The sequence below is a fragment of the Cuculus canorus genome, chromosome 10 (assembly GCF_017976375.1).
Source record: "Cuculus canorus isolate bCucCan1 chromosome 10, bCucCan1.pri, whole genome shotgun sequence".
NCBI lineage: Eukaryota > Metazoa > Chordata > Aves > Cuculiformes > Cuculidae > Cuculus > Cuculus canorus.
Window position 1 is genome coordinate 19369071 of NC_071410.1, and position 25424 is coordinate 19394494.

Sequence of the window (25424 nt, forward strand, 5' to 3'; positions counted from 1 at the left end):
GCCCTTCTCAAGGGTTTCAGAGGCATTTTAAGCCAGCAAGTAGCCGGTAAAAAGATGGTCTTTCCCAGATCAGTAGCTGGGAAAGAAACCCAGGTGACTGATTATTCCAAACACCTTACTAACAACTTGAAATATCATTCAAAAAACCATCATTGCTATCAAGTCCTCAGGGGTTTTTCTTAAGTTTTGAGTTGCAAGAGAAACTCAGTTCTATTATTTCTTCCTGTTCACAGAGGGATACAAATTCCACTGTACTATATTAAATACACAGTAATACATACTGCCAGTGCATGTGTTTACATATAAGAAACCTAACTGGTATCTAAGAAGATGCTACGAGATGAAGAAAAGGCTCCAACTTCCCAGCCACATAAGTACCAGTTATAGATGGCACATAGGCAACTCAGATTATAAAATATATAAAACACAAAGTGTAACATCACTGACACAGCCACAAGCTTCTGCCCCTTCCACTCAACATTGCCAATCCTCTAGGCTATATGAAGTTTCTTAAATACATTAAGCAGAAAAAAAACCCCAAACCACACCAAAAAGCATGGATATTCAAAGCTCATGGCCTTTCTCTCAGTACAAATGCTAGCAAGCTGCTTCACTCTATCACTACAGATGATAAATAAAGCCAAATTTTGTTTAGCACATTTAATGTCTCATATTTTAGTCTAACCCAGCAGTCACACAAAAAGGCAATTAGCCAAACTGAAAATTAAGCTAAAAAGGAAAGTCTGTGTAGTTCTGCTTAATTTTCTATTAAAGTACTAAAAATATATTAAAACTTAGATATCTAACAACTGTAGTTCCTAAAACACTCAAAGCTGAAGGACCTCTATAAAGCTTTACTTTTATCATGAACTGCTGTACAGTCTCTCAAGCTCTTAAATGAAGCCATTCCAATATAGGTCTACTGATTTCTTGCCACAGCTTTCAAGCAAATCTGTGAATCAGCAGCAGCACCTTACCTTAACCTCATGCAAGAGATCCATACACACCAGTCAGCCTTCAAGCTCTTCTACCAGAGCCAATAAGCCACCCAGTCAGAAGTGGTGTTTTCCCCAGGACTCAGTGTTGGTCCAGTTCTGCTTAATATCTGTACTGATAATCTGGACAAGGAGATTGAGTGTTTGCAAACAACACCAAAATGTGTGGGAGCCTTGATCTGCTTGAGGGCAGGAAGGCTCTGCAGAGGGATCTGGACAGGCTGGATCAATGGGCTAAGGCCAATGTACTGTGTTCAACAAGGCTCAGTGTTAGGTCCTGCACTTGGGTCACAACAATCCCGTGCAGCACTACGGGCTTGGGGAAAAGTGGCTGGAAAGCTGCCTGGCAGAAAAAGACCTGAGGGTGCTGGTTTGCAACAGCTGAACATGAACCAGCAGCGTGCCGAAGTGGCCAAGGCCAATGGTGTGGCCAGCAGGAACAGGGAAGGGATCATTCCCAATCTAAATGATTCTACAAGGTGATCTTATCTACCATAACTACATCTCCCAAATACAACACAGTGAGGCAAGGGACACAACTACTGCAGTAGAAAAAGAGACGGAAAGAGATGAAAGTCTTATCACCAGTGAACCATTTTAACACAACCAAAGGTTTCTTCCATGCTCACCATTCCTTCTACAGAAAGGGTGTCTACCACATTTAGCTGCAACTAAGGGCTGACTAACTCTGGTTTCTAAAAGCATTCAAATTCTCTAGGAAGCACTACAGCATAAATATCTTATTCTGAACAGTGTGGTTTAAAACTAAGAGTCACACTAACAACAACTAGAACAAACACACTTTCTAACTTGTTTAATATATTTCAGCAGAAAGTCCCAACGGATACAGACACTGGCAAAAATACTTACTCACCATTTTTAGCCAGGGAAGTGAATAGAGCTTTGCTTATCTCAGGGAAAGTTAAAAGAAGAGAAAGCAGGAGTTTCAGCAGAGCTGCAGTAGCAAAGCTTATCTAGCATGCAGTGGGGTCATATTAGACTACAGCAGGACAATTCTGCAGGTCAAGCTATATGACTCAATAAAAATGATTATTTCGTATATAATAGCTATTTTACTCTAGATTTTAGTTTAAGTGTGTTGCACACAGATGCCTTTTACAGTGCCAGGAGAGATGAGATTGAAATTCAACTCTGACATTTTAATTCTCTGTAGGTATTAGGTAAAAGAAGCAAAATACAGGAGACTAAACTATTTTCCTTCCCCTCCAAACAGGAGGAGGAGACAAACTCAGAGCCTACCACCTTCAAGCTAGCCAAAACCCCATAGCTTTAGAGTTCCTCCCTTACAAGTCCTAACACACACACCAGATGAAAAAAACCACCTCACTACATTCATTTTTCTTTTGTCACATTATAACAGAAAAATATAAACGCACAGTGCGTAAGACACCTTCCACAAAAGGGAAATACAAAACTAAAATGCTGCTGTGCTGACAGCTTCAGAGATGCTGCCTTGAGTAGTTGTAACTGAAAAAAAAAAATAATTAAGCAAATATGAACCTTCCATCTCACAATTCAACTACAGTTACAATTAATTTTTGACTACAGGATACGTAAGTTGTTTTAAGAGAAAGTACACCTAGGAGCATGACTGCACTCTTGCATAACTTCAGACTTACAGGATAATTCAGGCTAGAAGGAGCCTCAGGGTTGAGCCTCCCACTCAAATCATAGCAGAGATGTAGAGTTTTGTAAGCGAGAGTCACACAACAGCAAAGTCTTCTCCAGGCAGGCTAAAGATATCGAGTTAAGACATTACACTTTAAGTATCATATCTTTTTGAGGGAGAGAGAGTAAGGTATTAACAAGTTGAAGCTTAGTTGTATCATTTGTGGTAGAGCTTTGCAGTTATCTAATTGCCCAACATCCATCTCCTGAAATTGAGATCACATGCTCCAGTCTATTTCTTGCATAATCTAGCATCATCTAGAAGAAGGACTTGAGCTCTGCAAGAAAGACTTGAGACAACTGCAGAACTCTAAAGCAAGTGTTAGAACTTCTTTTATAATGGGATCCTTTCCTCTTCAGCTCAGCTATGTTTATTCTGCTGATAACGTCACATTACATTGAAGTTTTTCCTCCATGTACCACACGTTTAGCAATTCAATAACCAGGATACTCAGCACATTTCCTTTCTCAGAAGCTGCACTGTACCAGTGATTAATAAGGTTTAATTGCATTGCTAACCTTTCACATAAGGGTAAAGGATTCAGTTTAAGGATCTTTAAAACTGTACCAGCACTATATCTTTTGAACCAGTTTATTTCATGTACTGTTGAGGAGAGATGGTTTACAGTACAGAAAAGTCTGCAGTGAGCATCAGGCAGCCAAATACTGCATGAAGCAAGAACTTAAAAGCACCCCAGTCATTTTTAACATTACTGAGTCCATACAGCCTTATGAAACAGATAAGCAAAAAGTCTCTTCATTCAAAGCAATTTGTCTGGTACTACCATTGCTGGCAGCAGCTGCTTTCCATTCAGTACGCTTGCGTAATACTATTCCTAGAACATATAAATGAGTTATCTAGGTATCTTGCTATGTGGTGATATCAGTGGAGAGTTTACACAATCGATGCAATTAGAGAAGGAAGCATTTTAATCTAAGTGAATGAAAGGTAAAAATACACAATACATCTTTCCTGTATGCGTGGAACGGATCCCTTATTGCACTTCGCCCCAGATAGAAAGTACACAGATTTGTTGGGATATTCTTACTGATTCGTTATACAGAAAAGCTTCCACATGTTCTAGTAAAATCAACAGCAACTAATTGCATTACATTATTGTTTACTCATAGTATAAAGAGATCACTATGTAAGTTTACATTTGTTGTTAAATAAATTTGTCCTAGAAAAATTTATCCTTCTACTTTAAAAAAGGGGTGACTGAGCGAATTGCTTTCTACAACTACATTCATTCATTCATGACCAGGAAAGTGAAAGCCTAGGAGTTTCCATTAAACTATCAGTCTATTTCCATCATGTGGAAAATGCTGAATAAGAGGTAAAGATTTTGTATACATAGTTGCAAAAGATCCTATTACAGACCAAATGGCTCTTAAATTAGGTTTCATTAAGGATTCATTTGATTTGTTTGTATTTTGGATTGTGCCGGAAGACACCTGGAGACACAAGTTTTACTATGTAACTAAGAGCCCCCAAAGGTCAAAAGCAAAACAAGACAAATGACAAGTTGCAAGTGGGAGGGCTTGAGCCTTGGTGTTATGAAACCCAGAGCATCTTGTGCATGACTAATCAAGACACATCCATGGAATTTCAGAATGAAATATTTTTTGAATCCTAAAAGCCAGCATCCACTTATTCCTGCTTTTACAGACCTCGCTTTCATAACTAGGAAGATCTACAGCCAGTTATGAAATGGGAAATGACAATAATCACCACCACTACTATGATAAAATAATTAGGGCAAAAAGGAGAACTGCAGATGACCATCTTTTACAAATTAATCAAGTACATTGTAATTAACTTACATGTGGCATGTATTTTTATATATGGTAACCTCTGAAAGGAAAACACCCTCAACTATACCTGTAAGGGCTTTCATGAATAATACATTACTTTCTTAAACACAAACGATACCCACCTTGACAGCCTGCCTTACCATACTTGAACAATTACCTTCATTCCTATACTTTCAGTTAAACCAGAATCACAGTGGAAAGTGCAGAAAAAAAAGACATTGTGGAAGTCATTCCATTTTTAGTAACTTAATAACTCTGAAAACTTTGGCCTTAACTATGAGGGAAGATTTTCTCAATACAAACCAGTAGACAGTCAGTAACTTTAAGTGACTTTCACAGATTAGCATGACTCAAGAATCTCGTCCATCTATATTCTTTAATTAAATAGATTTTCCTATCACAACCAGCAGTCTATTCTATAACACAGTATAAGGATTAACCTGCTCGGAAAGGAAAAAATGTACTTATAGGATGAGCTAATTGGCTTATATAGATATATGCAGATTAATATTAAAAACACCAGGGCATTTAAGCAATAATGTTGTCCCTTAACATACCTTACAAGCACTTGTGTCCTCCGACAAAAGCATACAAAAAAACTAAGCCCTTTTTTATTACTGTAACTTGAATCACTCTCTGTACTTATGACACTACCTCCTACCTCATTTATTCTTCCACTGTAAAGACTGTTCTGAAGCCCTCAGCCACTTTTACACTGTTTACCTGTAGTTACACACTTTACATCAACAGCAAATCTGCAGAGGAGCACATAGCATGATCCATATGACTCCAATTTAGACAATGGGCAGTGGAAACCCAGCAATAAAATCTGAACAGTGAAATTAATCCTTACATGAATAGGAGGCTTTGACAATTTATTTTAATAAGTAATTAGGATTTCTCTACGATGTCCCCATTAGCAGATGACTCCTCACTATTTTGTCACCTTGTAACTGAGCACATAGCCATACACACTATTTGAACAATCTGGAGCAAAAAAAGTATGATTTTAGCATTCGAAATTTATATTGAGGTTGAGTAACCATTTCAGATATTATTTTAATAAGGACACCAGAACATCCTGAACATCAGATTTATCCTGTTGGGGAAAAGGGGAGGAATCTGACACAAGGCCCAAAATTTACAGGCCAGTTTATCAAGCACTGTTAATTCAACCCTTTCTGACAACGACAAAAATCAAACGTCGATCCTCATTAATAAGAATAAGCATCGTTTAGTATTATGATCACGAGAGATTCGAGGATATCGAACCACTAAAGTATTAAGAAACCATTAGACCTTTCTGACAGAGTACCTGTGGGACCTATGTTGGAAGGGAGGTGTCTCTCTCTCTCTCTTCCCCGCCCCCACAGGCCCTCGGGTCTCCCGTTAATCTTATCCCGCTGTGGGGCAGTCAGTCCCCAGGGGACTCATCCCAAGTAAGAGGCTGTAGCACAAGGTGGTGTTGAGTACGAGCAACTCCACCCCTGTCTTTTCTCCTTTCTTCACTTCTCCCCAAGCAGATGACTGCCTACAATGTCAGCCCAGTGCAGTCCCCTTCACAGATTTCCACTAATCACACACAAACTCTGCTTGGGCACTTGCCTGAAGAAAGGAAGGGGACATATATTTAAACACATAAACGTCCCCATCTTCAACCTCCACCTGTGAAAAACAGTTAATTCCTCTAAGCAGGACTGACTGGATCAGTCTCTGGGGGTGGCAGCTCCGGGAGGCAGCCCTGAAGAGCAGCGCTTGTATCACACACAGCCTGGAGACAAGCAGTTCTCCGAACCAGTAAGCACTGGGGGTACGCCAGTATCACTTACACTTGGTTACAACACCCGGGCATGGGAAAAGGGGAGGAAAAGGGGCAGTATATTGTAGCTGGTCTTTGCTTTTTGGAAAGGCAGATGAAAGGTCGACAAAGTTTCTCTGTAAAGGAATGCACTTCAAAGGAAGGTTCACTACAAATACAGTTTTGTCAGCTCTAACTACAAAATTGGAAGGGTGGGAAGAAGAAAAGTATTCTACACCTATTACCATAGCATATTACGATTTTCCAACTAGAAAGTAACCCTAGGCAACAAAAACCTGGATTCATTTTCCTTTCCAAGTAAAATGGTTAACAGCTAGAACAAGGGATAGTAGAAACCTGAGATTTACCCACTTTAAAGGGTGAACCTTTTCGCTAATTCACCACTCGTTAACAGCTGAAGATCTTAGTCAAGTACCTTGAAAGGGGAAACCCCCGATCGCATCTCGGTTCCCGCAGCTGCCGCGGCCCAGCGGCGGCGGGGACAGCATCCCTCTCCCAAAGAGAGGGAGCAAAATGCTGCTCCAGCCCACCTCCCGTGCCCCCTCGGCAGCGCCGCACGCAGCTCCCATCCCCGCCAGGATCTCGGCTCGGGATCGAAGGCAGCAGCCACCCAACCCTCGGGAAAAACAGCTCCGTGCGCTCTCAGGTGCGACCCGCAGAGCCAGGGGGATGCTCAGCGGGAAGAGCTCCAACACCCTCTCCTAAAGCACCAAGACGAGGCGCAAGGGGGGAAGGGGATTTTCCTCCTTTGTCCTGGAGCAGAAGCGAGCTCGCAGCACACTTCGCACCCGCACTCCCCCCCGCACCTGCGGCCGCCAGGACGGGAGCCCCGCATCTCCCCAGCGACCGGCACCCCCGCACCTGCTCGGGCAGAACAAGGAGGGCGCCCCGCACTCACCGCCGCCGCCGCCTCCCGCGGCCCCCAGCACCCCAGCAGCAGCACCGCCACCAGGCAGCCGGCGGCCGGGCTGCGGCTCCTCCCCCGCGGCTCCATGCTCAGGCGCTGGGCGGCTGGCCGTGCAGCGCGGGCATCGTCCGGCGGGGCGGCAGCAGCACAGCTCGCTCCTCTGCGCTCCCGCCCGCCGCCCCAGCGCCCGCCCCTCTGCCGCGCTCGCCCGCTTCGCCCGGCTCAAGTCCTCCCGGGACTACTTGCCCCGCGGTATTCATCCGCGGAGGGGGGGGCTGAAGGGGTGGAGGGGGCGTGCGTGCTACCCCCCTCCCACACACCCTACCCAACCCTGAGGGGGCCGCGATTCCCCGCTGCCACCACCCGCCCTCCCTGCGGGGCGCCCAGGTTCTGTTTGCTCCGAGGGTGGCCACCCGCCTCCCTCCGCCCTGCACCTCCACCGGGGGCAGCGGCGGGACCCCGGACTATTTCGTGCGGCGGAGGCAGCTCGGTGTGCGAGGGCCGGGGGAGCTGCTGGTAGAGGCTCTCGCGGCTCCGCTGGGGCGGGAGGGGGGCGCGGGGCGCCCGTCGTGCTCCTGTCCCGCGGGGTTCAGTTCTTCTCAGCTCTGTCATCACTCTGTTTTGCTCCGCTCCGCTCAGGTGCGACGCGCCCCGGTGGAGACCGCGCACATCTTTCTGCACCGGGTGCGCACCGGCGCGGGGAGAGGAAGGCGGCGGGAAGCGAGCCGTGACCGACCCTGAACTGAGGGGAAAAGGAGCCGGCGAAGCGGTTGCACCCGTGGGAGTCGCTGGCCCCGAGGGACGGCACCGGGCCCTCCTCTTCCTTCGGTACCGTGGAGCCGGCAGGAGCGCGAAGCTGAGCTGCGTCCTCCCTGCTTGCTGCGTGGGGCATGGGGCGTGCGGGGTGAGTGCGGGGCTCGTCCCCACAGCCCTCCCCGCAGTCTCCCCTGTCCCCCCCGTCCCCGCGTGTCCCTGTCGCCGCGCCCATGCCCGCGGGTGACCCTGTCCCTCTGCCTCCCCGCAGGTCGCTGCTGCTGCTGCTTCTCCTCTGCCTCGGCGCAGAGTTGGCGAGTGCGGTAAGTGTGCAGGTGCCCGGGCGAACCTGCCGGGGTTTGGGCTTCCTTCGGATAGAAAACAGACGCCTCCCATCCTCCCCTAGGAAGAAACGCGGGTTCTCGTTCATTGCTGCGCACCTCTGCTTCGAAATTAACTTTGTGCCTTTCGTCTGCTCCGCTTGGGTTCGTTTTTTGCAAAGTACGGTGACTGAAAGACCCTCTAACGCTTTCCCGTGTCTATGGCACTATCCTCGTCTTTCATTACTTTTTAGCCTCTTCTCAAGCCTTTCTGTTGAAAGCTGACCCTTTCAGTCCTTGCTCGCAAGGGATGCAACCCAGGACACCTCATAACTAAGTTGAAGTGGTGTGAGAAATGAAAAGCTAAAGCTGTTAAGGGTTGCATCCAGACTTGTGACTATGAATTAGTAACTGTAAATTCCAGGATGGCGTACAGAAGATGTGACTTTATGATCTGTCAATCTAATAATTTTATGACATAAACACAGGTTTTCTTTTGCTGTGCCTAATTTATGTTTAAAGAGATCAGTAACGGATCACAGATTTTTTATGTGTTCGTAAGTTTTTCTTTTTTTCGGTGTTGTAATAAATTTTTTGGAACTGAGATGCTGAAGTAGTTAGTTCACTTGACTATAGTGAATAAGAGTCCTTTGGAATATCTGTTGCCCAAACTAAGTGTCCAGATGATGTACAGTCAGCAGTTAAAAAAGATCCGTTATAGCATGTGGTAAATTAAGGTTGTACAATAATCTTTGTGGTCTGGATTTCATAGCACATATGTAATTAATGGAAGTAGTGTAGTACGTCTTAAGTGTGTTTATTTTAATTCAGCTTCTTACAAAAGTAGTTAAAACATGGGTTCTTGATTTGTCAGCCAATGTTTCAACAGCTTTTGCTACTCTTTTTGTAAAATATTAAGGATTTAGAGCCTTCCTGTTCGATTGAGAAGAAAAAGGCTTTAATAGCAGAGGAGTTTATACCTTTCATAAACATGAAACGCTTGGTTCTGCTTTGCACTTCTGATAATCAAATGCACTAGTAGAATTTCATCATCCAGATCAGGTGGTAGTTACAAGCTCTAATCTTCTCAAAGATTAAAAGATTAGACAATGTGGGAAGCTGTGAGAGTTTCTTTTCTTTTTGTTTGGGTTTTTTTCTTCAACAAACCCAAGAATTGTTCTTCCAAGTGTTCTTTCTGCAGTGGAATCCATGTGGAAATTACTTTTACACAGCAAATATTTTCAAGGCTTTTTGAAACAACTGTGCTACATTTTGCAGTAATTTTTATAAATTCGTGTAATGTGTGAATGAAATTATTCCTGATTGACGCAGATATAACTGACAGCAGGTTTTTGATTGATTGCTCCAATTTTACTTCCTACCTGTTGGAAAGCACATCTCTTACACAGTCAGATTTTTGTTAGTTCCTTGACATGTTTCATTGCCCATAAAGGGACTTTGTCAATTTTAGTCTATTGCAATGAGTAAGATCAATATCTAGGTGCCATTTCTAAGTCACTTGCCAGTTTATTTCAGGGTTAGAAAATAGGCAGAATCTTTGCTTGTTGTGCTGTCAGTCCAAAAGCACGAAAGAGTCAGAAATAGGTCTTTAAAACTAGTTTTAGCACTTTATATTCAAGCAGTTAATGCATTCTTATTAAAAATGCTATCAAACATTCTCAACAGTGAAGATATACAAGTATTTTTGTCAACTTTTCAGATATGGTAGTAGGTAAATGACTTTCTGGTATTGCTGGATTAAAACCACACCCTAACACCTTCCAGCATGAAGTGAGATGTTAAGAGGAGGTACCAGAGATTGAAATTGTTTTTGCAGGAAGTAGGGTTTTTTAGGAAAAGCAGGACCTCTGAAATATGTAATAGTCCTCTGCTATGTAGTTTGAAGTGACTAAGCATAGTGAAGTACAATATTAATAAAGTGAGGTTAAACCTTTAGGTTAATAAGGAATAACTTCCAGAGACTATTCACAGAGGCAGTGAGCTATGACAGCACTTGTTGCTGAAGATGATGTGATTTATAACTGTGTTCATCTTCTATTTCTTTCAATTAATCTCATTTCAATAATTTATCTGTTGTAAAAGAAACATCCTAAACATTTGTACCAGCTTGTGGAGCATTCTTCTGGATTGTTACTGTGGACCTGACTGATAGGCAGTGGCTGGCATGGCAGGCCAACCTCTTCAATAAAGCTGTATCAAAGATGTCTTTGACTCAGAGGTCTCAATCACAAGTTGTAGTCATCCTTGCTTCTCTAAGAACAGGATTTTATAGTGCATCAGGGTTAATTTCTCAGCTTGTACTTACTTTTCCTGTATGTAAACAATGATATATTTTGAATGGCAGTACAAAATCAGTCTTGTAAGGCAGTTTGTTTTCTTGAGCCAAATGTTGAAAGCATGGATGACTTGCTGTTACAATGGGTTTACTTTGGAGAGAGCTTGTTAACTCGTTTGTAAACCAATGGCTGGGAGTGACCTAAGAGCTTTCCATAACAACTTTCAGCTGAGGTCACTCCAGAAGCTATGCTTCATTCATTTTTTCAATCCTTTATTATCAATGATTTGCATTAATAATGAATGAAGAGTGTCAGTACAAGATGCTATGCAGGCATAAAACGACCATGTAGTACAATCTTAAAGACATTCACTATACTGTGAGACAAATAACAGAAGTTGGTCCAGAGCTGGGGGGGAATAAGACAAAATATTGGAAAAGTGCTTGAGGGGCAGGTGTTTGCCTGGGCTCATCACTGCCCACACCTGAGGCTTTTCAAGGCTACAGGGCATATTAGGGTTTTTAGAAGAGAGACTTCTTTTGAAAGGTTGATCAGAGTTTGTTGATGTTTCTGGAACGCCCTCTCCTAAATGTGAGGTAGGACCTGAGGTGAAAATGATCACGAAGACTAGAGACAGCCTCTGGCAATGAAATCTGAGATTCTCGTGTCTTTACAAAGCTCTCAGTTTATCTGCGTCATAGTCTTGGCAGTCATTCTGTGCCTACTTGAGAGCATATTTGACATACAGGTGAGGTAACTCTTAATTTATTTCCTTTCTGCAGTTGTTCAGCTAGTTGACCACATCTGGTATATGTGCTAGTCTTGGTGTGATATCCTAAGGAACCACTGTTAGGACTTACTGTAAGGACTTATTGTCAGACATGTTCTGTTGGAACACCTGAGCTTTCAAATAAAGTTCAGTTAGCTTTTGTTTTATAAGTCTGAACTTCATGTACTATTGCAAATTTTCCGAATCATCTGGGTTATTTTTGCTAATAAATGTGCAGATTAACTAGAGATATCCTCTTTTTTTTTCTAGTGCTTAGTATCTTGTACAGCAGAATATCTACGGTATCCAAGTAAGGCAAACAAAATCAATGAATCAATGTGTCAGAGCCAGTTCTGGGTAGTGTGCTCTAGTTCAAGTAACTGAAGCTTTGCAAGACACACGCTAGCCCAAGTGAACTTATTTCTCACTTCTCTTAATATATCCTAAGTTTTCTGTGTGATTTTTTTTTTAATGTATCCGATACAAATGCTTTGTGATGTCTTTTTACTTAATAAGTACTGGGCCAGCTTAATTGAACCAAGCTTCTTGTTTTCAGTGGCCTTATGCAAAAGATAAATTTTGTCCCAGAGCTTTGATAAAAGGGTAAAAAAATAGCTGTTTATGGCTATTTAAAATGAGACTTGCAGCTCCTGTCACTTCACTTTTTTGATTTCTGCAAATATGATCTTAGTCGTTAAGACCTGTTAAAAGTGTTTTTCTGTGTCTTTGCTATTTAAATCAGTATTGATAAGTATGCAGTCATTTTCTAGTTTGGCTTTTACAGCTATAGCTTTACATAGCAGTGAGTTTTATCAAGAAAGAAGTAATACCTGTGGTAGAGTTACTTGTGTAAGGAAGGGGCACACAGAATTCAAGAAGCAGTGTGAAATGTTACCCTAATCTTGTAAATCTCAGGTTTTGTTTACTGGATAAGACAGTCTCTAATCTGTAAGAATGCATGAGTGTAGAGCCACTTGTTTGGTGAAGGCTCCTGTGCTGCATTGAGAATGGCCATTCTGAAAATGTCAAGTTTTAATAGTACTGCAAAATAATGAGAATTATCCTCTAGTTCCATATCAAAATAATGAGTTACTTAAAAAAAAACCTAAAAGAAGCAGGCAGTTCATAACAGTGCTAATTATCTAGCCTTTGCCAAGACACGTTGAATTTATTAGAAAATCTTCATTTAAAGCTAAATATCCTTTTCTCTCTGACGTGAACAGTTATTCATTTGCTGAATATTTTTTGACTGCTAAGGATAATTGAGCAGAAAATGTGTCATTTTACCTGGCACTCATGTTAGGTCACAGCATCTATGAAGTAATGCATGTGGTTGTGTTCCGAAGAGCTTTTTTTTGTATCATTATCCATGCAAAGTTGTGCTGCCTTTGGCATAGGTGTGAGAAGCATTGCGTGACCTGAAGAAGCATTTTATTTCCCTTTCTACACAATCCAGCTTTACTGCCAGCCTTTGTGTTCTCCTGACTTAAGAACTGGTATTAGTAAGTCGTGCTGGTGTCCCTAGAGTAGGCAGGGAGTTTTGTGGTGGCCTTCTCCACCCGATCTTCAGCCTTGCAGTAGAGGCACTTCCTATGGGAGTAGGAGTCCAGTACTTTACTCCCTACTTCCTCCTGAGGGAACTGCAGTGACATGCTGATGCTTACAGATAATGCCACAGATCGCAAAAAGCTGTGATAGTGAAATGGCTCTAGCTTGCAAATCTGAACCTCCACAAGGTCTTAACTTTGCCTCGTTCTTATTTAGTTTTTGTATAATGGTCATACTCCATTTGTATATGTAGAACTGCTTTTCTTGGTTCTTGCTGGTCTAAAGTGAGTTTGCCAGCCCTCTGATTCCACTCTTGCCCAAATGGATATAAAGCTGTAGAGAACCTGGTGGTCTGTGCTAGCTTCCCTTCTCGTTGTTTCTGCAGGATTTTGACTAGCTTTAGTTGTGTCAACCTCATTGGGCCACTAAACCAGCACCATGCAATTTGTATAGTCTCTGCTCACTTGGTTAATGCTATTAGTAAACCTTAATTTTGAGAGAATCAACACTTTGAATTAAATCCGGCTTGTTTCTGTTCCCCAAGATGTCAATAGCTACTGCATTCTGAGTTTGCCTTATTCACTCCCTGGGCTTTTTCTCCTATTTGGCTGGAACCTAGTGTACTTTGTACAGTCTCCAGCCCTTGCCTCAACGTGCTTTTAAGCTCATCTGCCTTACTAGCTGTGCTTTTCGTCTAAGTAGTCTCGAGAGGCTGCCAGGATGACTCCTGGCAGTTAATGCTATAGTGCGAGATGCCTTGCTCTCAGCAGCAGCGAGGACGTGTCAGTGCCTGTTACCTGGGAATCTGGGTTGCACAAATCTGTTTGAGGGTTGCTCCTAATGTTTGTTGCTTTTCCCATTGCTAGTAGGAACAAACGATGCCATCCTTGACACAAGCACTTGGCAAGACCTCAGCAAAATCTAGTGCGGTAAAATCTACAGTAAAAACTAAACGTCATCTAGGTGTTGTATCTGGACTAGTTGAGAACTAACTAGAAAAGGCAATACGGCAAGGTTTCTGTAAGGAATGCGAGTAATATTTCCTTCAGCTTTGCATATTTGTCATTTCTCCATTTGGATTGAAGGGAAAAAGAGGTTGGAAACGAGGTAGCAACAGCAACATTAAGTTTTTTTACTATTTTGTTGTTTAATTTTTTTTTTCTTTTTTTGGCTGGCAGAGAGATCAAGACCTGCCAGTTTCTAGAGGTCAGGACTAAAATGTACAGAGTAAGCTAAACTGCATAAATGAGTTTATAGCACTGTTAGGAAAGGTTCGTTTTGATCTGGAAGACAGAGGAGAAACAAAAGAATTAAATTGCCGTTTAACAAGGAATGGACCTAAAAATGCTCCTATGCTTCTTAAAATCACCACAAATTAAATGTCAGTGAAACTGAGAATAATCTTGTACTTTTTTTTTTTTTTTGCTAGCAGCATCATTGCAAAGCTCTGAATAGCAACAAGTCAGTCCTTTGTCTTTTCCCAACTTTTTTTAATTACTGCATGTACTTTACATGTTCACATTGCATCAGAGAGTTTTCAAAACAGCTCCTTGTGTTCTTTATGCTTTTGTTGAAGATATTATTTTCTGTTCATGAAGACCATGCCCTCACAAGTAGTAAGGCTGTCTCTCTGTGGACATGAAATATCTAGCTTTAAGAAAAGGAATTTTAAACCAAGAAGTGTTTCCTTAGAAAATAATACATCTGGAAAAGGAGTGATTGATTTAGTACTCTTAATGCTTTGCCTTTAAGTTAAAGTCTACTTAGAATGCATAAGCTGGCAAGTCAATTTTCCAGAAATGCATATGTAAACACATCTCTTTATTGTAACAAAGTTAAATAGATTTACTGACACAATGAATAATTGCTTGACTTCCCCAAAGAGGAGCAGGACCATTTTAAAGTTATAATAGTTCTCCTCATATCAGGCAAACTTTGCTGTGAAGAGGTGTGCAGAAATCACTCGCTCTGTAGAATATATGTATATATTTCAAAAGCAGTTTGGAATTATTACTATTCTATACTAGAAATACATTAAACGATAGGGAAGGCGAATCATTGTATTGTGGTTTGATTAAACCTAACCACAAAGTGGGGTGTAACTGCACTGGAAGAACATAGCCTGCAGGAGCAAAAACATTTGGCAAAAAGGAAGCTTGGAAAATTAAGAATTTATAGTAGTCTTCAGACTTGTCTGTAAAAGAGCCTGTAGGCTTCCAGCCTCAGCCCTACTTGTGAGATTTTTAGACTATCATCAAAGTGGGTGTGAAGTAGGTGAAGAGTTGGAGCATTACCTGTAAAATTAATACGTCTTTGTAAATGCTTTCTACATGAACAGCAGCACGTGTGAAATGTGGATTTGACTGGAAGATGAGGTTGGCAGCTCCAGTATTGCATTGCACACTGTAGCATTTTGCACAGAACATACTGACTTTTTATTACCGAGAAGGATTGAAGTGTGGCGAGTCTCAGCCTTATGGGAATGACTAAGGTGGTCTGTAAAAAGCTCTGGGTGCTGAAGGTGAGGCACTTTGTTTCCAGCATACTTTTGAAATGCATATGCTTTTTACTGGGGGAATAGATGTAACACAAATGCATTGCCTGCTATTTAGCAAAAGCTTTTTTATCTGTTTTCATCTGAACACTGTTTTTAACAGCTCTCTCTTCTTCTAGGCTTTATGTGATCACTTGTTCAAAGGAGGAGGAGGAGTGCTTTTTTGACCTAGTAAAGTAGTTTTAGCTTAAACTGCAAACCGCCTATTAAATAGCCTCCTACAGATTGTACTTGACTTTTTGCTGTGACTTGAAAACGTGTAAGGCATAAGCTTAAGAAAAAAATGTAAAGATTTTAGCAAGGTGGTAGAGGGAAGAAGCTTTCAAACCACTCCTGTAACAAAGGTGAAATATTCTAGTCACCATACTAAACCATCAGATCCTTAGCCTACTTTTACCACAAACAGATACAAGAAATACTCTCTGAACTCCACAGAGATTTTAAAGCTACATGGGTTGGTGACCATAAATAGAATACTTTAGATGGTCTCTTCAAGGTAGTGATTATATGGTTTGCTCTGTGGTACTTTTAACAACCCTAATCTCTGTGAATCTATAATCTTGTTAGGACTAAACAGAAATTTAAGTGAGCTCCAAACTGTGTTTTGACCTAATATCTCTTAGTGGTACAATTTCCATGTGAATGGATTGGCCCTGGAGCATGTGGTGTGTTGAGAGCCCTCAGCTTTCTCCAGGAGCTGAGGGCCCCCTTCACCTCTGAATAATCTGCGAAAAATCACCTCGGAGGTTTTCCAAAGTCTGCTTTTCCAAGACTGCACAAACGGGAGTCTGGGTCAGGACATATTTTAGCTTCACAGAGCGCATCTTCCTTTGAAGGTAAAATGTGTTTGTACACTGTTTTTCAATATAGGATGGGGGAAGATGTGATTGAGAGCAGTCCTGCAGAGAGGGACTAAGGGGTGCTGGTTAATGAGAAGCTCGACATGAGCGGGCAGTGTGCGCTCGCAGCCCAGAAACCAAACCGTGTCCTGGGCCACACCAAAAGAAGCGTGGCCAGCAGGGCGAGGGAGGGGATTCTGCCCCTCTATTCCTCTCTTGTGAGACCTCACCTGGAGTATTGTGTCCAGTTCTGGAATCCTCAACATAAGGAGGATATGGAGTTGTTGGAAGTGGGTCCAGCGGAGGCTACAAGGATGATCAGAGGGCTGGAGCACCTCCCATATGAGGACAGGCTGGGAGAGTTGGGGTTGTTCTGCCTGGAGAAGAGAGGGCTCTGAGGAGACATTATAGTGACCTTCCATACCTGAAGAAGGCTGCAAGAAAGCTGGGGAGGGACTTTTTACAAAGGCTTGTAGGGATAGGATGAGGGGCAATGGGTATAAACTGGAGAGGGGCAGATTTAGACTGGACATAAGGAGCAATTTCTTCACAGGGAGGGTGGTGAGGCACTGACACAGGTTGCTCAGGGAAGCTGTGGCTGCCCCATCCCTGGAGGGGTTCAAGGCCAGGTTGGATGAGGCTTTGAGCAGCCTGAGCCAGTGGGAGGTGTCCCTGCCCATGGCAGAGGGGTTGGAACTGAATGGGCTTTAAGGTCCCTTCCAACCCGAACTGTTCTATGATTTGCATGTGAGTCATACGATGTTCTTCAACCATGCCTGGCCTTGTTATTTTGTGACGGGCTAAATGACAGCATTGCCATCTTGCATGTGTAAAGAAGGCTTTGCCCCAAGTCATATATCAAGCCGACCGTAAGACTGGATTGCAACTCCTACTTCTGTGTACTTACCACTGGGTGAAACCAAACTTCACCGCCTGGAAATGCAAATATCACTTTGCATAATGATCATAGGTCTATTAGGAAGTTTTGCTTCTTTAAACTGTTGTACCATAATTACTAGTTCTTTGTATGCCCTCAGGGTCTTGTGTAAATGAGAAGGCTTGTGCAGGCTGCTTTTGGAGATCTGGAAGGGCTGGACCTCAAACTAGTGAGGCACTAACTGTAAAAGCTTGATTATGGCTATTTAAAGAATCTCCATTCAACTTAATTATTTTCTTGTGTGTGCTAGCATGATACTGTGAAGTTTCTGAAGAGTCTGGTTGTGTTTAACTTTCATCTTCACACTATTCAGCCAAGTTCTGCATGCGTTTCATAAAGGAGTGGCAAGGATTAAAACCCAGCTAGTTTCAACAGCAGTCCGACAGTGGTAGAGTAGAATTAACGTTTATAGCAGATCTCCAGTGCTGTAAAAACTTCTTAACTATATTCAAGGATGTTTTATCATTAACAGACTAAAATGTTTACCAGGTATTTTGGATACAAGTAAACTAATGTTACATTATTTTTTTTTTAAAGAATGCTGTGATTTTTGAATGAATTGTGTGTTGTTTGGGTTTTTTTAATTAAAATGTAAATCTTATTCATAGAACAATAGATATTGAGCAGATTTCAGCAAATAGGTCGTTCAGTTTTTCAGTTTAAAACCTAGTAATGGGAATTCGATAATTTTCCTTCTAAGCTGTTATTAACAGCAGTGTTCTGCAGCAGGCTGTAGCTCTCCAATTCCATTTTGCATTTCTTTCTTACCTCAGCTTGTGAAACAAGAGGAAAAGGGAACTTTGAGTTATTTGTTTATTTCTTTTCCACCTTTTGTATTAAGATACTGTCCAAATCTGTAATGATTATTTTGCTGTTTTCCCTCTATGGAGGACTCTGTCCAGTCATCTTTGTGCAGTGATACCGGTTATGGATTTTGTTTGGATTCTATAATACCATTGAATTAATTTTGCTCAGGTAATTATACATTTTCTATATATAGTAGTAAGTGTTCTGTGTGTATAGGAATAACCAGGCAAAATACTTCCAATCATTTCATCAAGATGTGTGCTTGTAATTTCCATTGAAGAAATTCCAATGAGAAAGTTATTTCCCTCCTCTTCATTCCGGTACTATGAGCTCACTCACAGGAGGGCAGAGGGGTACCAAGGTCTGGGCTTAAATTCCTTTGCCAGAGGAATGTGCATTGAGGCACAGGTACAGGCTAGCTCCAAGACATTCTTATTTAGAGGGGCCCTTCTGCAACCTGGCAGCTTACGGATCTCAAATTTACAACACTTCTTTACCTGCATGGTTTTGTTCTAAAAAAAAAAAATAAAAGAGACAACAGGATTTATCTTTATTAAGAATGTTGTGAGTTTTCTTTACTTTTCAAATGCATATTTTTTTCTTTTTTTTTGTTCCACTTTTATAGATAGACAATGAAAATGTGTTGAAAGACCCCCTTAAGCCTTATAGATGTGACAGTAAGAAGGATAGAGACAGTTAAACACTTACTCTGCTGTCAGGTGTAGTCTATGCTATTGTGTTAAACTGAGGCCAGTGAGAATTTAGCCTGCACCTTACATAGCATGTCATTTGGGGCCTCATTGAACTGCTTATACTCATTTTATTTAGCGTCGGACATTAGTAATCCTTACTTTCCTCCTGTATTGAATGTCAGTGGGATCCTGTGCCTGATTATTTAGGTGTAACCTCACACTATCAAAATAACACTGCTATCAACTTGTATCTTGAAAATGTTGCAGATGAGAACTAAAATGCATCCATTAAATAAGTTTATCATAAAACTCCTATGGGAAAGTAATTCAAATTCTGTTTGAAACCAAGTAGTCTGTGTAAGATCAAACCACTGCAATTCATTCAGTTACTTGGCAGAGCTGTGAAATTTACTGTACTTTCTCAGTTTATATCCACTGCAGCCTCTGCTCTTGATAAACCTGAAATCACTAATTCCTGTCTGATGATATCAAGAAACTGGAGCAGGATATTGACTTCCATCAGATATTTTATAGTTAGGGCAGGAAGCTGGTATTTGCAGATGAAACCTAAGGAGCTGATTGTAGCATGAGTAATAAAGAAACCTAGATTCTATTCTCCGCATAGCTTGACAAGTGGTTTCGTGTAACTTTCTCAAATGCTCCGTATCATGTTTGTAGCTATCTGTAAAATAACCATGCATATGCTGATTCTGGTGGGTTTTATGTCTTTTTATCAGGGGAAGGAAAAATAGACTTAATTTTCTTTTGAGTCATTGGGAGGGAACTGCTCTCAGAGGGAAAGGTACGCTTTAAGACAGGGAATTGTTGGAAACTTTGAAAGAAATTTTGGAGAGCGAGTTACATGTGTGCTTATTTGTGTGTTCCTCAAGTTTCCTAAGGTGATACAAGTATTGTGCTTTCTTGATTTTCACAAGTAATCTACCAGCTCTTAATATAAATGAATAAGGAATCATAATAATAACAACATACAAAAAGTGCATTTTATAAAAATGGACCTGCAACTTTGAATTTGTTTTAATTTGATAAAACTAAAGAATTTACCCAAGTCTTGTACTTCCCTTACATGTATTCCACTAAGTTCCCATTGAAATTATGATTACAAAGCAGCCTAGACTGTACCAAACAAATAGCATCTTTGTCAAGAAGCAAAACAAAGTTGGTTTTACTTTGTTTTACTCAAGTTATAAGGGCATAATGTAAGGAAAAACGTAAGTAATGTAGCATATTGCCTAGGGATGCAGGTGATGTGAGACTTTTTCTAAAGGGTTACAGTGTTGGGTTTAGGAGCACAAAGGATTTAATGAGCCTTAATTTTAACTGTATTAGCCTTAGAATGATGGTGTTTTAGCAGTAGTACATGCTAGTTTTTTGTTTTAAAAAATGATGCCATTCTTTAGCAGTCCTGCAGAATTTCCAGCTTTGATTTTTTTTTTTGATTTTTTTTTTACTTCAAGGAAGTTTTTTTAAAAAAGATCTTAAGGATGTTGAAATCATGTGAAGATGAGAGCGTCTACTCCCCTTTAATAGAAAATCTTGTTTTCTCTCTCTGAATCTTAGACAAAAATCAGGGAACCCATGAGAAAACAAAGCAATCCTGAAAGTATCAGTTTTTCTTTCATAGCTTTTAAGTGAAGTGTTTGACCATAGGCACCTGTTGTGTAACATCTGGATATTTTAATTCAGGGAAGTTGTGAGAATTCCGTGAGACTAGGGTATCTCAGACTTGTCCGCTGTGGGGTTTCTTCCATTGTTGTATGAAAAATTAGCACCCTGTGCTGTTAGTGTCAGGATCTCTGACAAGCTGGATGGAGAGCTGTTTAGATAAGACTGCGTTGAAGAGCAGAAAACAAACAGTTATACTCTTCTGGCCTTCAGGAACTGCTGTGTTCCTTATGTCATGTTTGATGCACACTGGAGACAGTTAAGTGTTCAGAACAAAGTTCAGCTTTTAAAGACATTAATTTATTGTGTTCTCTAAATATTTTTTGATATTTCTGTCTTTGGATGAGCCAGAATTTGTGGGGGGAGAAAGGCTGTTAAATGAAGCAAGAAACTCCAGCAGAGAAGCCTGCAGTGCAGGTGCCAGGAATCCTGTTTGCTGTTGCCAGTGTCTGGCAGGAGGTTGTGCCTATGCCCTGCGTATGGGTACGTATGTATGTATAGGAGGAAGGAGGGCAGCTTTTATTGAGGTTTCCTCCGCAAGCCTCTGTTATGTCCCGTTTTGTGGTTTAATGGGTAATTTGGTGCAAACTTTTATACCTCTAACACAGCAAATGCAAGGTGTTTTGTTCAGTGTGAGGCAGGGACTATTCCTGCAGCTGGTTTAAATCCAAATAAGTTAGACAACTTATACCTTAAGATAAGATAACTTATCTAACTAAATAAATTGGCTAACTTCCTAGTCTACCCTTTATTTCCCATTTGAGCCTCTCTGCAACCTATGTGCTTTAAAAGTAATCAACTTAAACGAAACGTGTTCTTTCTTTCAGTCACTCATCCTGTACTTTTTATTAACAAAGGTCTTAAAGCCTGAATTAATTTGGTGAAAAAAACATAATTTGAAACCTTTCTCAGGTCAGTACATTTGACTGAAATTTGGTATGAATTAATTTAGCCTTGTTTGCTGAGTACCTGCAGTGTATGAGCTGCCGGTTTTAGGGCACCTTTCCAAAATCTGAAATGAAATCTTTTCTTTTGAGTTCACTGCTCATAGATAAGTGAATGCTCATGTAACCTTTTGTTTGCTTTTCTATAGCATTTAATTTACAAACGTTGTTAGAAAATAACCTTTTGGCCTTACTACTGTGTTCTGTACCACAAAGCCGTCTGCGGGGTGTCGGGGTGTAGAACGCACACCCCCTGCTCTTCAAGCTGAAGTTGCTTGGAGAGGGCGGGAGATGTTCAGAAGTTAATGTTTGGATCACTTCATAGGTTGAACTTTTAGTTTTTCTTATATTTCTCCCACTACAACTTGCAGGTTTTGAATCCATCACAGAAGTTAGTCTGTGATGAATGTGGCAGTATAGGTAGCTCTGAATTATTTTATTTTTTTTTGTGGTTAAAGGATGGAAATGTAGCGCTTACCAGAAGTCCAGAGCATGCAATTGTATTCAGATTTTTTACATTTCAGAAATACTCTTCAGATAGTACTTATATAAACTTTGTTTAAAACCGATGAGGTTAATGATCTCCATGCAGACAGAAAGGAATTGTTTTTTCTGGAACATCACTTTGTGAAGTTGTGAGCTTTCTCACATTTTTATTACTACTGCTGTAATGCTCACACCTGTGAACTCAGGTCACCAGTTCTGACCCTACTGTGCTCTCGTTCCTGAAAAGTCAGAATTGAAATACCATCTGTGCTCCAAAAGATTTGCAACGTGCCAGAAGCATGCAAAACTTTAAGAAATCATGGGAAAATATTGCTCAGCAAGGGGCAGTCTCATCACACCAACTGCAGAATTGCACTGCTGCTGTTTAAGAAACTTTTAAGTTAACTTAAACTGCTGTTTAAGAAGGAGTACACACAGCTTTCATTCTGTTTAATGACGGCAGCTCCTCTGTCTGTTAGAACACAGAGAATGCCTGAGCTAAATGTTTTTACTGGGTATAGATGTGGAGGTTCAATCGCGATTTTAATTTAAAATTGCTGTTGCACTGGGAAGGTGTTGGTAATTAATTGTCTTAGGAAAGTCTTGGAAACAATTGTCATTTCTATAAAAACTGTTCTTTCTCCTCAGTCTTGCAACAAAGTACTGGCAGGATGGTGAGCTCAGAGCACAGCTGTGCTTTGTACTGCTGACATGTAAATAGAGACCATGAAAAAGGAACCTTACTGCAACAGTATTTTATTGTTAAGCTGATTGTTGATGTGATAGCTGAGATCATGAATCTATTGAGTCAATGATAAGCAGTCCAAAGGGATCATTCTCTTCTCTTCCTTGCAGTAACAGAAGCATCACTCTTCCAGAAAACATCAAATTATTTCATATACTCAGGAAAAATCTGCCCCTGTACAGCCAAAAAATACAGGAAACCCACTAAAGCCAGAAAATACATCTTGTTGTTCAGTCTGGGAACAATACACACGCCTCTTAAAAATAGAGAAATTAATCAGGGCTGTAATCTTTGGGTAAGATTAACATTAAAGTATCCAAACCTATTGTACTTGACTCAAGTGAAAATGTGTGTGGGTGTGTGTTTATATACAGCTGTTGCTCAGTTTTGACCTCTTGGATATCTCAAAAGGCAGTAATAGCAGGTGTAAAGAGTTCTCAGGGTATATCCAGCATCATATCCAGATTAGTCATTCAGTATCTGTCACTGATTTTTTTGATGTCTGGAAAAAGGGTAAAGGAGGAGAGGATATTTAACCAATCTAGTTTTGAGCTAATTTACTGGTTTAATTGAGATGTGACTTGGAGAAAGACTGTGAGCAACCTGAGTCCTGAGGTAATTTGGAGCACCAAGATCGGATGACTGACTGGCATAGGGAATGCTTACCTCTGACACAAAGGACCTGTGTGCTGTGAAAAAACACTCTTGTAAACTGGCATGTGGATGGCCAGTAGATGGGAGATCATCAGGAAAGGGAGCAGGGATGGTACGCAGTACAGCTGTTCACTTATTCTTTCTTTGCAGTTGTCAGAGTACCACTAAAGGATTTTATCCATGTGAACTATTGCTGTAGGTCCCATTGCAGTGCGCAGCCTGTCCGCGTTCTGTCACTGAGGAATGAGGGTTGAGGATATTTATGCAGGTAGCAAAACCTAATATAGCCATTTTCAAATAATAAATAGAAGGGATGAGGAAAGTGTCATGTCATTGTGGAGTACGGTGTATTGGATTCCTGCAGCCTGTGTTTTGCAGCATGCCAATAAACAGTGCACAGCACCTTTGAGTGGGTAAAAGAATATGTGATTTTCTCTGAAACAGCAAGGAATTTTAAGAAGGCTGGATAGAATTGTTTGTCTTCAGATATGACCAGGATGCAAAGTCTAATAATTCCAGTATCCCTGGTTTCCTAATGGCCACAGGATGTCAGGACCTCTGGTTTCTGTCTCATCTGGAAGAATAGCTAACTCATCAGAACCCCTGATAGCTCAGGCTGGACTGAGAGATAAATGCTTCCTGCTAATTCCCAGCTCTCTGCCTGTTCTACCACTCACGTTTCTGGTGAAGCTTCTTATGACAACACAGTTGTGCTGAGATTGGATTTTTTGATGGGGTTAGGTGCAAAAGGTTGCAGCTTTCCTGTGGGATACACACATTGCTTCATGTTGAGGCAAGGGTTGTGGTGATTATTGTCACAATAAAGACAAAATACATCTAAGCACATTTCTTTAAAACATTTTAAAAATACTTGATTTCTCCCTCAGGAATAACTTAATGGTCAGTCTTTAAAAATGAGGATTTGTGCTCACTGAATTCAGAAGTGGTTTTGAGCCAGAATTAATTAGAAAGGAACTTACTGCTAGTAATTTTATGAGGGGGGCTTAGTGAATGTCCTTTCACTACCAGTTCTCTTCTTTCTGTGAGCCGTCTCTTCACACCACCTATTTTTTTAACTTTAAGAAAGCAATCAAATAAGTGACCATGTACAAGAAAATAAGTGTTTCATGGAGTTTTCTTCAGAAGGCTGTTTTGCAAATCTATGTGTATTTGTTGGCCTTCTAAGGAAAAAATATACATATAATGTATAAACAATGATGTTCCTTCAATCTGAGTGGTTCCGTAGTGCTGCTGTGTGACACCTTCACTGAGGAACCTTAGGAACAATAGGCTATAAAATACGTTTCCAGTCTTTTAGTCAGTAGAGATATTTTAATGCTTTAATATTACTATATATGTTATTTTCCTCGCCTCTTAGATTTGGTAGTGATTATGTCACATGTTAGCAAGAGGATAAAAAACAATCTTGTTTGAGAGCTGAAAATCATGTAACATTTCTGTAATACAGTTGTTTGTCAGAAAGAGAACCATAGTGCGTTGGTTTTGCTTTGTGTATTCCTTTAGCTATCTAGAGATGTCTGAAATACATGGACATGTTTCAATCACATTACATAACTGCACTCTGTTACATTTCTTAAGAAATGTTGTGCTGATTATGACTAACTACCCTTCATTATAAAGAAAACAAATCTTTTCTTCTGAGCTTTCTTCCTTGTATATTGTGTGGCCATAAATGTAATTTGCAGCCCCTGAAAGGAGATGGAGAGCAAGCGTTACTGAGCCCTCAAGCAGCTGGTTCATGTTTTCTGCCATCGCAGTTACCTATAAATAGAGGAACTGGCCACTTACCTTCTAGGTGAATAAGCAGGAACTGTTTCTTTGACGACTGTTTTGAGGTACCACCTTAAATTCTGTATGTTGTGCCAGGCATCTTTGTTAATTTATCTTAGAGAGTCATGCCAAAAGCATAGCCTGTTATCTCTGTCCTCTTTAGTGGTGAGTGGGACTAGGTATGTAGAAAAAGCTACCAGTATTGTGGGACAGTAATAAGGCTGTGAAGAGTCCTGCCACCTGCTGCGCTACAGGATATTGCGCTCCATCTCCTGCACAACATGACTGCAGTGAATGGTTCACATAAACTCAGTCAGACCAGAAGTACAAAGAGGAACCTTTCAGTCATGATACTCCTCTTTCAGATGAACCCTAGGAAA

At 41.0% G+C, this 25424-nt stretch overlaps 2 protein-coding genes across 4 annotated transcripts in view; one reads left to right on the top strand and one right to left on the bottom strand.

Moving 5' to 3' along the window:
• The window catches only part of COL4A5 (collagen type IV alpha 5 chain), a 78206-nt gene extending 70754 nt beyond the window's left edge, over positions 1–7452 (bottom strand). Inside the window, exon 1 of one of the 2 annotated variants that reach the window (XM_054075524.1) lies at positions 7217–7450. In XM_054075524.1, the coding sequence (XP_053931499.1) occupies positions 7217–7312 (96 nt within the window). In that variant the 5' untranslated portion in view covers positions 7313–7450. Of the gene's footprint in view, positions 1–7216 lie in introns of both variants that reach the window. The other variant, XM_054075526.1, reaches the window with a different exon arrangement.
• COL4A6 (collagen type IV alpha 6 chain) overlaps positions 7342–25424 on the top strand; it is a 133082-nt gene continuing 114999 nt past the window's right edge. Inside the window, exons 1-3 of one of the 2 annotated variants that reach the window (XM_054075522.1) lie at positions 7342–7477; positions 7865–8129; positions 8250–8301. In XM_054075522.1, the coding sequence (XP_053931497.1) occupies positions 8116–8129; positions 8250–8301 (66 nt within the window). In that variant the 5' untranslated portion in view covers positions 7342–7477; positions 7865–8115. Of the gene's footprint in view, positions 7478–7732; positions 8130–8249; positions 8302–25424 lie in introns of those variants that run through there. The other variant, XM_054075523.1, reaches the window with a different exon arrangement.